The following is a 13,176-nucleotide window of genomic DNA, read 5'->3' as shown; positions in this document are numbered from 1 at the left end:
CGTCTTCTGCGTCGGTCAACGGTGGATACCAGGTGTCCGCCAGATCTGTGTCTGCTGGACGGAGCCAGACATCCTCTGGTCCTGCTGCGGCCTCCAGCACCACTGTCGAAGGACGGTCCTCCGTCGCTGCTGTTTCCGCTGACACCGGTGCCAGTCGAACATCCGCGGCACCTCCTCCGTCCTCCACGCGGAGCGGCCAGCGGCCTGCCGCGCCGGCACCTGAGGCCGACAGACGCCGCAGGAGCTCTGAGGTAGACGCCGGAGTCATGGCCACCCTCTGGACAGTGACGCCACCGGTAGGTGGAGGGAGGCCGTCAGTGGAGGCCCTCAGCAGCAGAGCTCGCCACAGCTTCGCCTGAGTGGCGTCACGCGGGTCTCTCGTTGTCAATGCATTACATTCACGAGTTTTGTCAGTGGTCGAAGACCCCGAAACCCTGCTCAGCATTGCAGACATATCTCTCAGAACAATGACAATGTCTGCAGGTGAGGAGACTGGATCATTATGGACAACCTGAAAGTCAAACATGGGAAGTCCCTTTCTCACATCAAATCTCTGGTTTATAATGGAGCCAGTTTCATCATCAAACATTTGCGGTGTCCAATATTCTGAAGGTATGTCGTTGGCAAAGACTGGCTTGTCATCGTCGAAACCTTTGTTGGTGTCTGATGCAGTGGAATAGACGGCGCTTTTATTATTGCTGGTGAGAGCCGCTGGCATTCGAGTACGATCCTCCTCAACTATATTCAGGCGTATAGACTTAGCTGCAACGTTCATCATCTCCACAGACCTGGCCGGTCCCCCGGAACGAGCCCTACGATTCCGGCGGGAACAGGTGGAATGCCCGACCGGACTGCCGCAATGTTTGAAAACCACCATTTGGTTCACGGCATGTGGCGGTGGGTTCTGATTTACGTCGTCCTCTCTAGGCAGCTGGCTTAGATGAGACGACACTGGCTGATGCTCGTCATCGTTCATTTCTATCCTGCTCCGCTTTTCTTCGTATCTTTTACTCTCCTTTCGCTCATCTGGTCGGTCCGTCATATCAACAAACTCCCACAGCTTTGTTGACTGCTCTCCGGCCTCTGAGGCAAACAGCCGCTCGTCGATGTCCTCCTGGAGAACGTCGTGTCTGTCGGGCGGCGGCGGCCACAGCTCCGGTCTCAGGTAGCTCAGACGCAAACGGCGCGAACTGCTCCGGCTCGGGACGACGGTAGTTCCTCCTTGGCTCAATTCACAGGACAGGAAGGAGTCGCGACGGGTGCTCGGAGGGCCGACAGTGTGGGACACAGAACCCGTCCGCTCCGTCTGCCGCCCACTGCCATCAGGGCAGACTCCGATCTCGGCAGCTCTGCCCACGGTCTCGGCCGCCGCGGCCTCACTGAGCCGCCGACACGGCCGGACGCTGATCCGCTCGGTGCTCGTCTCGCGAACAGTGAGCACCTCTCCCCTCCCCAGACGGGTGTGGGTGCTGCGCGCGCGCCGCTCCAGCACCGGCAGCGGCCCGGCGCGCTGCAGCTGCCGCAGCTGGCGCAGCTCGCGCTCACCCACCGTTCCCCCGGAGCCGGCCACCAGACGGCCGAGCTGCAGCAGCGCGGCCTGCGGCGGCGGCAGCTCGGCGGGCTGACACCGCTCCGTGACCCGCAGCTCGCGGCCGGTCAGAGTCTGCTCCAAGAACCGCGGACCGCCGCGCTGCAGCGGAGAGAGCTGTCTGGTGCGACGGGTAGTGATGGTCACTCGCTCACTGGGAGACGGCGGGCCACGGCCTACACCGAGCTGCCGTCGGTCGGAGCCGCTTGGGTCTCGGCTCCCCCCGTTCATGTCAGGATCTTGCTCTGACGGTGGTTTTTGGTCCACATCGACCGCCAGTCGCACTCGTTCAGAGGGGATTCTGTCTACACGGCCTGTCCGCGCCCGTCTCACCACATCACCACTCACTGCATCTGGCACCGTCTCTGTCCATCTCACTCCTGTTCATCTCACACTGACCGGCCGACGGGGGCTGTGACGTCACGCCCGCGAGGTCCGGTGGCGCCGGGGTCGAGGGTGTGGTGAGTCGCCGGGCGGCACCGCAGCCCGCCGCCGTCACCGACCATTGCGCGTCGTTTACTGCTGCGGCAGCGGCGGGCACGGAATGCAGGACGGGGCGCCGACCGAGCAGGGCAGGGCCGGGAGAGGGGTGGGCGGACGCTGCTGCCGCACCGCACACTAACATGCCACCGACACGGACGGCTCTCGTGTGGCGGCCTTGGCGCGTCTATGCGGCGGCTGAATGGGCCGCGAGGTGCGCCGGCAGGTGTCAATGGGACTGACCGGCCCACCGCACGCCCCCAAACGAGCGGTCGCACTCCCCAAACGGTGGCCCGCGGGGTCCGTACAATGGTTACCGCCGGCCGCCGGACGATACGCCCACTACACAGGACTGTCAATGGACCGCTGGGACACGCCGGCCCGTGGCGGAGATACACCGACATTGGCAGACATCCGGCGGTTATACAACAGCCAAACAGCCACCACTAGTCGCCGGCTTACAGGGGCACTCAGCTGCTGCGAAATCGAGTCAGTCGCATCTGGCTCAGTAGTGTCCAATCAATCTATGCAGCTTAAATGCCGAATAATCGAATTTATTATGCAAAACCGATGTAATGCATTCATGATCCAACTGCAGTGAGGGCATGAGCTCGACTTAGACATAGGAAGCTTGTCAAACTTGTTTGCAAAACCTGTGTTCCCAAGTACCTGACAGCACATAAAACACAACCGTTTTATGTTACCAAGCCGCTTTGTGACATTTTATCCGTTGACCAAAAGTCGTGACAACTGAGATGCCTAAATGCCTCATTGAATTCAACATGCATGGCTAAGCAAGCCACTCAGCTTTTTAGGTAGGTATAGCACAAATCACAATTATATGGTATATTGGCGTACATACAAATTGAGCACTTTATCAGTGAATAGCCTCAATAACTATGCATAACTTGGTCTGTCAAGGATCGAAAACCGGCATGGCATTAAATGTAAGCGCTTGATTAGAACGTCCCTAACTACCAGTGCCTATTGTTGGTGTGCTCTTAAAATGACGGGAAGACAGTGAAACTTCTGAAGATTTTCCACATAACTAAGCATTATGCAGGACGTATTGAAGTGGATCCAACGTGTTAAGAAGTAACCCACAAGTGTCTGAGTTATTACCTGTAAATCGTTTATGCTTAGTCCTGAAAAATTACTTGCGTTGTAACCGATAAGGACCTTCAATGAGTGGTCTGAGGCCTGGGCTTTGACTAACCTCCCGTTTTTATGATGAACTGTTATGAACTATTCTAAGATATTTTCTTTTCCGTTAATAATACTTGTCAACAATAAAAAATGCAGTACCATTGACGTACAGAGCAGTAATTCGTTTTCAGGGGGGTCCTGACCCCCCCCCCCGAGATCTCCACCTCTGGCTATATGTCATCCTCATCGCCAAACCGTGCGGCAGTTACGCAATCTATACCTACATGAGCTTCCAAATCTGTATGAGTTCTATGAGTCCTTTAGGTCGCAAAAATTGACTCATCTCATAAGATTCCTTCTAAAAACGCTTGTCAGAAATCCTCTTAGCACAGTCACCCATTCCGTTAAACGTCCGGCTTTAGGTACTGCCGGCTCACAGGCCGGGTGCGTTCTAAGGACGACGCGTGCCGTGAATTTTGATGAGCTCAAGTGTGAAGAGAAGTGTCGAGAGTGAAGGTTATCGATCAGTTCTTATCCAAACTCTTCAAACGCGACCTACTTGGCTGTCTGCCGGCCTGTCGGCTTGATTGACAGCGACACCATTCGAGGGGTCAGAACCAGGGCGCCGCCTGTACGCCACTGGTCGAGTCAGAGGTGCGGTACTCGGCCGCCGACGGCGCCGCCGTCGCCCTCAGCTGGTCCTGGCGGCCCGCCGGCCCAAGGTCGCCACTGACGGGAACAAGGCGACGGCTTTACAAGGTGAGGGTCAGTGGGCGGCCGCGACTCGGGCCGGCCAGCTGACCATTTGTCCACGGCGAGGTCTCCGAGCGCGCGAGTTCCGCGGCGGCGGAGACAGCCCCGCGCCCAGCGGGACAGTTCAGCCCACCAGAGGCCGGTGCGCCGTCCGTCCTCTCAGTGCGGGCCGCGCGCCTACACACGGCGCCGGGCAGCACCGGTGAGACCGCACTGCCGGCGACGCTCGGACGCTGGCCATTGTCCCCGGCCGTCTCGGTGATCCGCAGAGCTGGAGATGGATGGTAGGGACCGCCTGCGGAGGCCGACCGGGCGCGGCCCTCTCCTCTCAGCTCCGATCACGCACCAGCGCGCGCACATATAGCCCACCATTCACGGGTGCCGGCGCTGTCAGTCGTAAACTCCAGTCGGCGAGGGCCTGCCGTCCTGTTAGAATGCACGGTATGCGACAGTCGCACGGATTAGCAATGAATGGCCTGCAACATATGCGAGCCATCAATTAAGTTTTTGCTTTTTTTACTGCAGCTCGATGCTATTATTTGAGAATACTTGCGGGGAAGTCGAACAGGCAGCTCACGGAAATCGGGGGGACGCGCGACGGTAACAGATTGGGCCGTTTTTACACCGATCTCCGTATAAAACGCATTCAAGGCGTCAGGGGCCACATCCGATTAACTGTTGTATCATGAATGTAATATTATACCGGGAACGAAATTTGTGAGGATTAATGCAACACATCCGCTGCATCAATGTTGTGCTCAAATTAAGTACCGATGCAAATTAGACGCCTGCCTAAGCCTACGGCATACGATGCATGGAACATGCAAATACGATGTCACGATAAGCAGCGGAGGGAAACGTTTATATTGAAAGTCTTTTGAAATCGCATGGCTCATTAAAGAGATAATATATAAAAATATGACAACTAGAATTAATAGCATCGGTCATGCTACCGGATAGCTATTGGGCAATTCCAAGCACGATGTCAGCGGCAAGGGGTGAAGGGTTAACATGCCATATCGTATGGCCCCGGTTTGTTCCGCCCACCGACATAATCTGGCCTTGAGCGGGGCCGCTGGCTCCTCTCATACGCTCTCCTCCCGTTTGGAGGATTATATGTCGAGCTGCGCGCCTCTGAGGAGAATTGTACGTAAAATTCATATCCCCTCCAAACGGTCAAACGGCCGTTTGGAAACGGTTAATCGGAAACGGTTAGTTAGCAAACGTTATTTGGTTGGACGGATACTATTATGATTTCAAAAGACAATTTACTCAACACAAGCGACTTTGTCGTGAAACATACAGTCACGGAATATGTTAGGACCCATAATATAAAATTTGCCGAAGATATAAATATGGATGCAATTGCAATCAACAATCTTTCAAAATAGGGCCATTGAAGTGCTCACGCTTGTCGTCGCGAAAACACTATTATATGTACTGAGACGTCTTTGTGTTTCAATTAGGCAATTCACTGGACTTTATGAACTTCTTTTTATTGGAGTCTCACCTAGTTATGTCCATGGCTTCGTGTTAAAGAAAAAAAAAATGAGGATCCAGGCAAGCACCTACCTTACCAACTAACAATTTCACTCGAGAACTCAAAGAATAAAAAGGAAGCAATTGCTCGGCAGTAGCACTATTTAAGCTCAATGCTCGGCAATTGATTTAACTGTTGTTGGGATTATCCGATTTATAGGACGCTAAAGGGTCCAGTTCAAGAGTTCACACGGTTTCGCACCACCGAGCTTTCACGAGCTTTCACTCTTCCCAGTGCAGAGTTTGCCAGTTCGCGTGTGATGTAAGTAATGAATAATGCACGACGATGGCCCACCGCCCACCACTTAGACCCATCTGAAACATGCAGCACTCATGCAGAACGAGACGTTACAGTCGCCGAAGCTTTCCAAGGCTATCAAAGGACGCTTGACAGCATCCGAGACATGTTCGTTGCAAATGATGACTGTGCACCCCACGACAGTGAGAGTGGCCATTGTGTTTCTCTGTCGGACGAGAGACGGCCAGCGTGCTCTATGAACATTGCAGCGGCATGTATTTACGGCTTAATATTGCAATATACGACAACATTCAACAAGTAACATAGGAAACCAGTACATGATATTTGCATGGCTCATTGTGTTTGGTGCCCGTCAGTGAGCAGCATTAACGGTCCGGGGTACGGCCGTTGGACCCGCTGGTGCCTATTCCCCGTCCCTGAGCCCTCTCTGCAGAGAGAGAGGTCTGCCCGTGGCAGCGGCGGGACGTCCCCGGCTCTCACCAGTGATGTGATGGACGACAGCGAACTCCTGGCGGCGGGCAGCGGCGGCCGCCGTCCGCCTGACCCCGTCTGGCCCGCCGGCCCGCTGACCGGGGTCACAGAGGTCAGACCGCTGACCGGGGGCGTCCCGGAGCTGGCCGGGCCATCGGGTCGCGGCTGGGAGCCGAATAGCTGCCGGCAGAGAGACATATGGCGCCGTCACACAGCCCGACAGGCCGCTGACCACTGCGACCGCCATGTGGGAGCGAACTGTCCAGCGAGTCAGGAGCAGGAAGGCAGGCCTGTGGGAAGGGTTTTGGAGCACGTATGTTTATAACATATTGTGAGTAGGGTCCTGGGGTTTGCAATGCATAGCTATGAGAACATTAAAGAAAACACCTGGCCGTCAATTTTATGGTCCTGTGACATTTGCATTTTTATCAGAAATAAATACAATGGTTTGCTGGAGAGACAACACTGTGTGTGGTTTGTTCCGCGTCATTATACAGAGCTAAAGCTTTAAGATCGGGCAGGCCCGTGGGAGCTGAATGTCGCCATTGTCACATTCGTACTAAGCTGTCGGAATGGAGATAATGAGACAGGAGCGATGAGCAATCGTCAGATGCCTACAGAGCTTCATGCAGAAGTGCGCATTGGTGAAATATTCATACCGGTTCCTTCGTATTGCAATGAATAATTCTCCGGTAACCCCTCATAGTAACCATTCTAAGGCCAGCTTATTGGGCTATTGAAAATTTAGAGAAATACCATCGACAATGAAATATGCAATGCGAGCAAAGATTGTGGGAATATCCATAGACCCCTTGATGTTACGAGACGAATAATAGTTTTGAAGCAAGGAACATATTTTTAGAGCTACATTAATATCGCTTTTGTCATTTAAAAGGATTACAATCCACTTACAACATCATTTTACCGCGCGGCACATAACTGCACAAGCAGCGGCACAAAAGGAGCGCTCGGCCGCTGACCTGTTTGTATTTGGCGGCCTTCTGAGCGTTGTGGCGGTTTTTGGCCAGCCAGCGCGGCGAGTGGTGGAACTCATCGAACACGGCGCTGTCCTTGGAGCTGACCGTGGAGCTCGAGTGGGGGCCTCCAGTCTGCTTCACCAGGTCCAGCGAAGCCACTGGAGACGTCAGGCCGGGCCGGTAGCCGCCGTCGCCCCGCACGAACAGAATGTCGCTGGCAACGACGCTCATCTTACCGGCCACTGAAACGGCACAAAACATATCATCTTACTACTGAAACGGCATCACACACAGCGTCTCACCGCTGAAACGGCACAACATATCGTATATACCATCGAATACCTTTCACAACCTATTTTTCATTAATGACATTATATGTATAGCATGTAGCACCATCTTTTAATGGCCAATTACAGGTGTTCAGCATGTCTATCAATTATAAAGGCGCATATCGCTAGGAAGCTTAAACGAAAAAAGGGATAAAGTGGTTCATTCATGCAAATGCATTGTATATATGCATAAGGGCGACATTTAAATGCACGATTTGTTATAAATCATCCTCCACTTTCCCGGTAGCAACATTTGCAGTTGGCGCTATCAGACAGTCTAGCTAAGCATTTAGCTTGTCAAATAAACGGTCGTGTATAGGAAAAGTGGAAGGAATTCACATAGCTGTATCGATTGTCGCGCAAATGTAGCAATCGTGTCCCCACCGATAAAAACCTGACCACGAAATATACAGCCACCGCGACATTGGCCGCATGGCCAGTTCCGCGGCGCATGATGTCACGGTAACCGCTGGGACCGGACCGGTCTCCGATTCAGGGCCCCGGTGACCGCGCCCTTGCAGTACCTACACCAGTGTATAGGTCTGCCTCTATCTGCTGGTCGAGACGGCATACTCATACCGACTCTAAACGACTGCCGCGCATGGCAGGCTTCTCCATATTCGTACTGTCAATGTAGTGTTTCAGCAAAGTTCAAGCGATACGGGCATTTGATGGCAAAGACTGTCCTCTGCACATTTATAACCGATGCCTATTTCAGCTTATTATGTCCTAGTTCGAAACTCAAATTATCACAGCAAATGATCTCGTTAGAGGTGGAAGTAGCATTTCAATGGAATCATCTGTTTGCAGGGCGCGTCTCTGAGAGCCCGCCACGGGCCCGGGGGCTGAGCACTGAGCAGTTCGGGCGTCTCTGAGAGCCCGCCACGGGCCCGGGGCTGGGCGCTGAGCAGGTCGGCTGCGGGTCGAGGTCGGCAGTTAGCCATTGACGGCCGCACTTACCAGAGGGGCACGCCGTGCGCTGCCCCGGCCCCCACACGCATAAAACCCAATTACGTGCTTGACATCGGGGGCGATAAATTAGTCGCCCTGCTGGCGTCGAGTGGTTATTTTTACGGAAGCGGGCCCGGGGCGGCGCGCAGTCACCTTGACGCCAGGTGAATACCAACTGGAGCGGCGCGAGGTCGCGCGGGTGATACGACGACCGCCGGCGGACCTGGTCCAGCCGCTCCTGCCCTGCCCGGCTGCGTAACGCGTGAGATAACACGACGCGGAACTGACCGATCTGACGCGCTGGGGCGGCCGCGGATTTCGGCCCGATGACAGGCACTCGGCTCAGTCCGCCGCTGCGACTGTCACATTCAGCGGTCGGTCTCTGCCGCGGAGGAACCAATGCGCGATAGATTGAGATTAGCCGGCACGGCGGACAGAACCGACGGGCAGCGATCTGTGCGGAGATTTAGTGCAGATCGCGGGCGGCCGCAGCACAGCTGCGGGTGACAGAACTGTCCGTTTAGAGTCAGTGCTGTACTCGGTGCTGTCAGACCGCTCCGGCGCCGTGGCGTCCGACACAGAGCACCTGTCGGCCCGCAGACATCTCGGCGCCGCGGTCGGGCCAGTTCAGAGGTCACAGCCGCCGTGGGTGTCGCGCGGGACAGGTCTGCAGGTATGCAGGAGACCCTCGGTGCCGACGCGGCCGCGCCGCCCGGTAGTCGCAGTCCGCGACCGCCCGCGCGGTGTGCTGGCGTCCCTCGCACGCGCACAATGCAGCTGTGCGACGTCGGCGACATTGCAAACACCCCGGCCGCTGCAGGCGATACTACCGAGATAGCAGCCAGCCCGACTGACGAGTGGGTTTTATAGCGCGCACGGGGGCAAGGACCGGCCCACGGCCCACCGGGGTGACAACAGCCGGCCGGCCGGGCCCGGAACGCCCACAGTGGCGAAGCGCCATCGCCACCGCGCCAGCGAGCCGGCTGGAACGTCAACACACAGCTGCGTAGGTATGCAGGCTAACAGCGAGACCCAGGAAACCGGACGGACACCGCCGCAACTCAAAGGGGCGAGCGATCGCGGGCCATCACCCCGCGGTCCTGACCCGGCCGTCCTGACCCGGTGAAACAGCTCGCCACGAATCGTAGCGTAGATCGACAGAGCATCAGATAGCCCCGGAAGACGAGTACAAAAACATCTGGCGGCCATTCACACTTCAGACCGGATAAAGTAAAAAAAGGTTAACTGAACAGGCTGTGCTGTTATGCTTCTGAAGGCAGCCGGTGACCAAGAAATGAACTGCATCAGCTTAGCATGTTGATAAAAATGCATTCCGTCAATGCGAGAGCCGCTGAGGCGGCTATGTTGAACAAACATGTCGTGCTGTGTAAATGTTACCAGGCAGCCTACCGTCTGACAGTGCACCGAGCAAAACCAAGAGTTTTAAACCGCAGAAGATAGCGACTACTTCTACATAGTTGAAATGTTCATTGTATCGCTCATCATGTGTGATGCTATGCAAAAAAAGACACAACAGATCACTAAAAACCGTGCTACTGAACATCACATGCATCTGCATGCACCGCATCTAACATGCCGACTACTTGTGTTTTTATCCGATGAGCCAGGCTATATGTTAAAACCGGCAGCAGTGCACGGTACTTGTAAAATGCAGAGGGCAGACAATCCAAATTACAATTAACCTTAATTTGTATGGACGCAGTTTTCAGTTATTATTCAGAGAAACGCGGGAAAAAAATCATTTCGGCAGCACAGCTATTGCTACGCAGGGCTGCGGAGTCGATGGATTTTCGGCGACTCCGACTCCGACTCCGACTTCGGCTTTCAAAAACCAGCTCCGACTCCGACTCCGACTCCGGGCAGAATTGTCGACTCCGACCGACTCCAACTCCCGACTCCGACTCCGCAGACCTAGCACGGCTGCGGAGTCGACAGATTTTCGGTGACTCCGACTCCGACTCCGGCTCGGGTTTCTAAAATCGACTCCGACTCCGACTCCGGTCAAAACTGTCGACTCCGACCGACTCCGACTCCGACTCCGACTCCGCAGCCCTGTTGCTACGAAATGCGATGATTGATTAACGGACAAAATAATTAAATGCCAAAGGCCGAAGAACACTACCTACCTATCGTCCAACCACCAAAACTATTGGACTCACTAATCTACCCTGAACTTTTGACCCAACCACTCCCCAGCAGCGACACACACACAAACGATGATTAAATACATAGAATCTCTGGAGGACGGATCCAGCCGATACCCGAAACAACCGAACAAAGAACCGTTTTCCTAGACTCACTTTGTATTTTGTTTGACGAGACCTTCTTTGGGACGAGAATATCAGAGCATAGTTTCGCCTATGTCGTAGAACAGCGATTAAAATATCGGGTGCTCTTGAAAACGGGTGTATGGAGATCGCGCTCGATAGGCTGACAGGCTGGGTCGGATGGCGTTCAGCTCGCAGGTGCTCGACTCCCCACGCGGCGCACAGGGCCGTATTTGGGACCGACACCGCAGCCAGAGTGTGTGGGACTGTTAACAAGCTCGGCTGGCTCGGTGACGGCTTGGTCGGCAGAGCGTGTCACCGGCCGGCCGCGGCGCCAGGCACGGAACGACGGTGATGGGCCGCCGCGGCCACCCAGCCTCCTCCGGTCCGGCAGGCCAACACAGCACCGGGGCGGGGCGCGCAGTGGCTGAATCGCCACTCAAAGTGCCACCGTCCCGCTGACTCTGATCGGCCCTGACCCCGGCGACATCTGCGCCCGTGACGGCCGCGCTTCCCGCGTTTAGGTGGGCCGGTCTGTGTGTCTGTCTGTCTGTGTGTGACCTCGCGCGCCGATCTGATCTGATTGGCGGCGTGGTCGGCCGGCGCCGGGCACGCACCGAGCAGTGCCTCCCATCAGACGCAGCGGAAGGACTCTCCGGGTGACCTCGAACCACTGACTGGCCCCCAGCGTCCCTACCAGGGTCCAGCGGAACCGACCCCACCTCACCAATAGGTAACCAATAGCCTAACCGGGTCACTGTGGACTGACCCGTATGGAGCCGAGCTAGTCTGACCTGACCTGACAGGACTAGCCGTCACTGACCCCACCTGATGGCCTAGTCTGACCTGACCTGACCTGACAGGACTGGCCGTAACTGACCCGGACACTGACGGCCTAGTCTGACCTGGCCTGACAGGACTGGCCGTAACTGACCCGGACTGACCTGAACCGACCCGGACACGGCTCAGTCTGACCTGACCTGACAGGACTGGCCGTAACTGACCCGGACTGACCTGAACCGACCCGGACACGGCCCAGTCTGACCTGGCCTGACAGGACTGGGAACGGGTCTGACCTGACCACAGACCGGCCCGGCCGGCCACAAACAGCCGGTGCCGGCCGTTTAATATTCCGCCCGATCGCGGCCACTCACTAATCCTGGCACCTGAACAGGGCGGAAATGAGAGGCAATTCGGAGCCGAGTCGGTTATCGCGATGGTTCCGGCATTTCTGAGGAGGTTCGCGTGCCCAGGGCGGCCCGAGCGTTCATCTGATAGAGCAGCCGTGCCGAATTCCCACCTCGATGACTAATGGGAGACGCGCCACTTCTAAAGGCTTTGTAGCGGAGGACGTGCCGTTTCCTTAGCATGTGGAGCTGAGTGCCCGTCTATCTTTATGGAACCTCGGGTCAAGGGTGTCTTTTTTCAGCCGCTTTTCTCTAAGAAGCGCGGACCTCCCATCGGGTGAGACGTCAATTTATTAAACTGCTTCGGTCTTCATGAGAGGTACTTTTTCATTTTCGATTTCGATACATCATCCCCAGTAATCATTTATACGGGAGCGATTCATGGACGGGGTTTCCATATACATCCATCAGGATCTATACGGTGATAGCGAGAATGCATTGATACCGAGGAGCAGATAACGTAACGAGCGAAACGAGGCAGCATCTACATAGCTACTGACTGCCGGCTATCATACCTCGTATGGGGAATAACACCAGTGAAACGTCGTGAAAACGGCTTCCATTTAAGCATACTCAGAAGTGATCACCAGGGCATTACATAAGCCTTTATATACAGGATCGCGACTCTGTCGTATTTTAAATTGGGAAGACGGTGTCACACTCGGGACATTTATATCGGTATTACATAGAACAGTCATGTCCCGCCACCGCTTTGTCACTGTTTATCCCGATTGTAACGGACGCAGCACGGAGACGCGTCACGGCAGATGAGTGAGTACTGAGCAGCGCATCGGTTACCATATTTCCAAAGAAATCAACTCTCATTAGCATCGATTACCCAATACCTAGTCCATAACTTTGCATTCGTTACAGTGTTGGTGTGAATCTTGGTGGGCCGTAGGTACTTGAATGACCGATAGGTTAGGCAGGTGGCATATGCGATAAGAATGCATTTCAAATTTAATGCCTATTGATTTCTCATGAATCTAATATTATGTGTCACAAAACTGCATTGCTGTGCAGAGGTAAATTCACCGTTACTTAGGAAGTTGCATTTTTAGGTAGATAAGCACTACTCAGAGACATAAGCCGTAAAAGCGTAAAAATGAAACGGCAAATGTACCTGTGTACGAAATAGCATGACGAATAGGACCGATCATATGTTGACTGTCCTCGTCCTTGAAGCCATGATATGAGGAAATAGCGCT

At 54.7% G+C, this 13,176-nt stretch overlaps 1 protein-coding gene across 3 annotated transcripts in view; it reads right to left on the bottom strand.

Moving 5' to 3' along the window:
- LOC122378674 (proline-rich protein 36-like) overlaps positions 1-13,176 on the bottom strand; it is a 41,421-nt gene that overhangs the window by 15,541 nt on the left and 12,704 nt on the right. For all 3 annotated transcript variants that reach the window (XR_006256062.1, XM_043360009.1, XM_043360008.1), the window contains exons 2-3: positions 7,217-7,455; positions 6,246-6,416 (exon numbers count right to left, since the gene is read on the bottom strand). Coding sequence is in view for 2 of the 3 variants with exons in the window: in XM_043360009.1 (XP_043215944.1) it covers positions 6,246-6,416; positions 7,217-7,444 (399 nt within the window). In the remaining variant the exon portion in view is untranslated. The remainder of the gene's footprint in view (positions 1-6,245; positions 6,417-7,216; positions 7,456-13,176) is intronic.

The sequence above is a fragment of the Amphibalanus amphitrite genome, unplaced genomic scaffold (genome assembly GCF_019059575.1).
Source record: "Amphibalanus amphitrite isolate SeventyFive unplaced genomic scaffold, NRLGWU_Aamphi_draft 000063F_arrow, whole genome shotgun sequence".
Lineage (NCBI taxonomy): Eukaryota > Metazoa > Arthropoda > Thecostraca > Balanomorpha > Balanidae > Amphibalanus > Amphibalanus amphitrite.
Note: the sequence above shows the minus strand (reverse complement) of the source record. Positions and strands in the feature narration are given on the sequence as shown.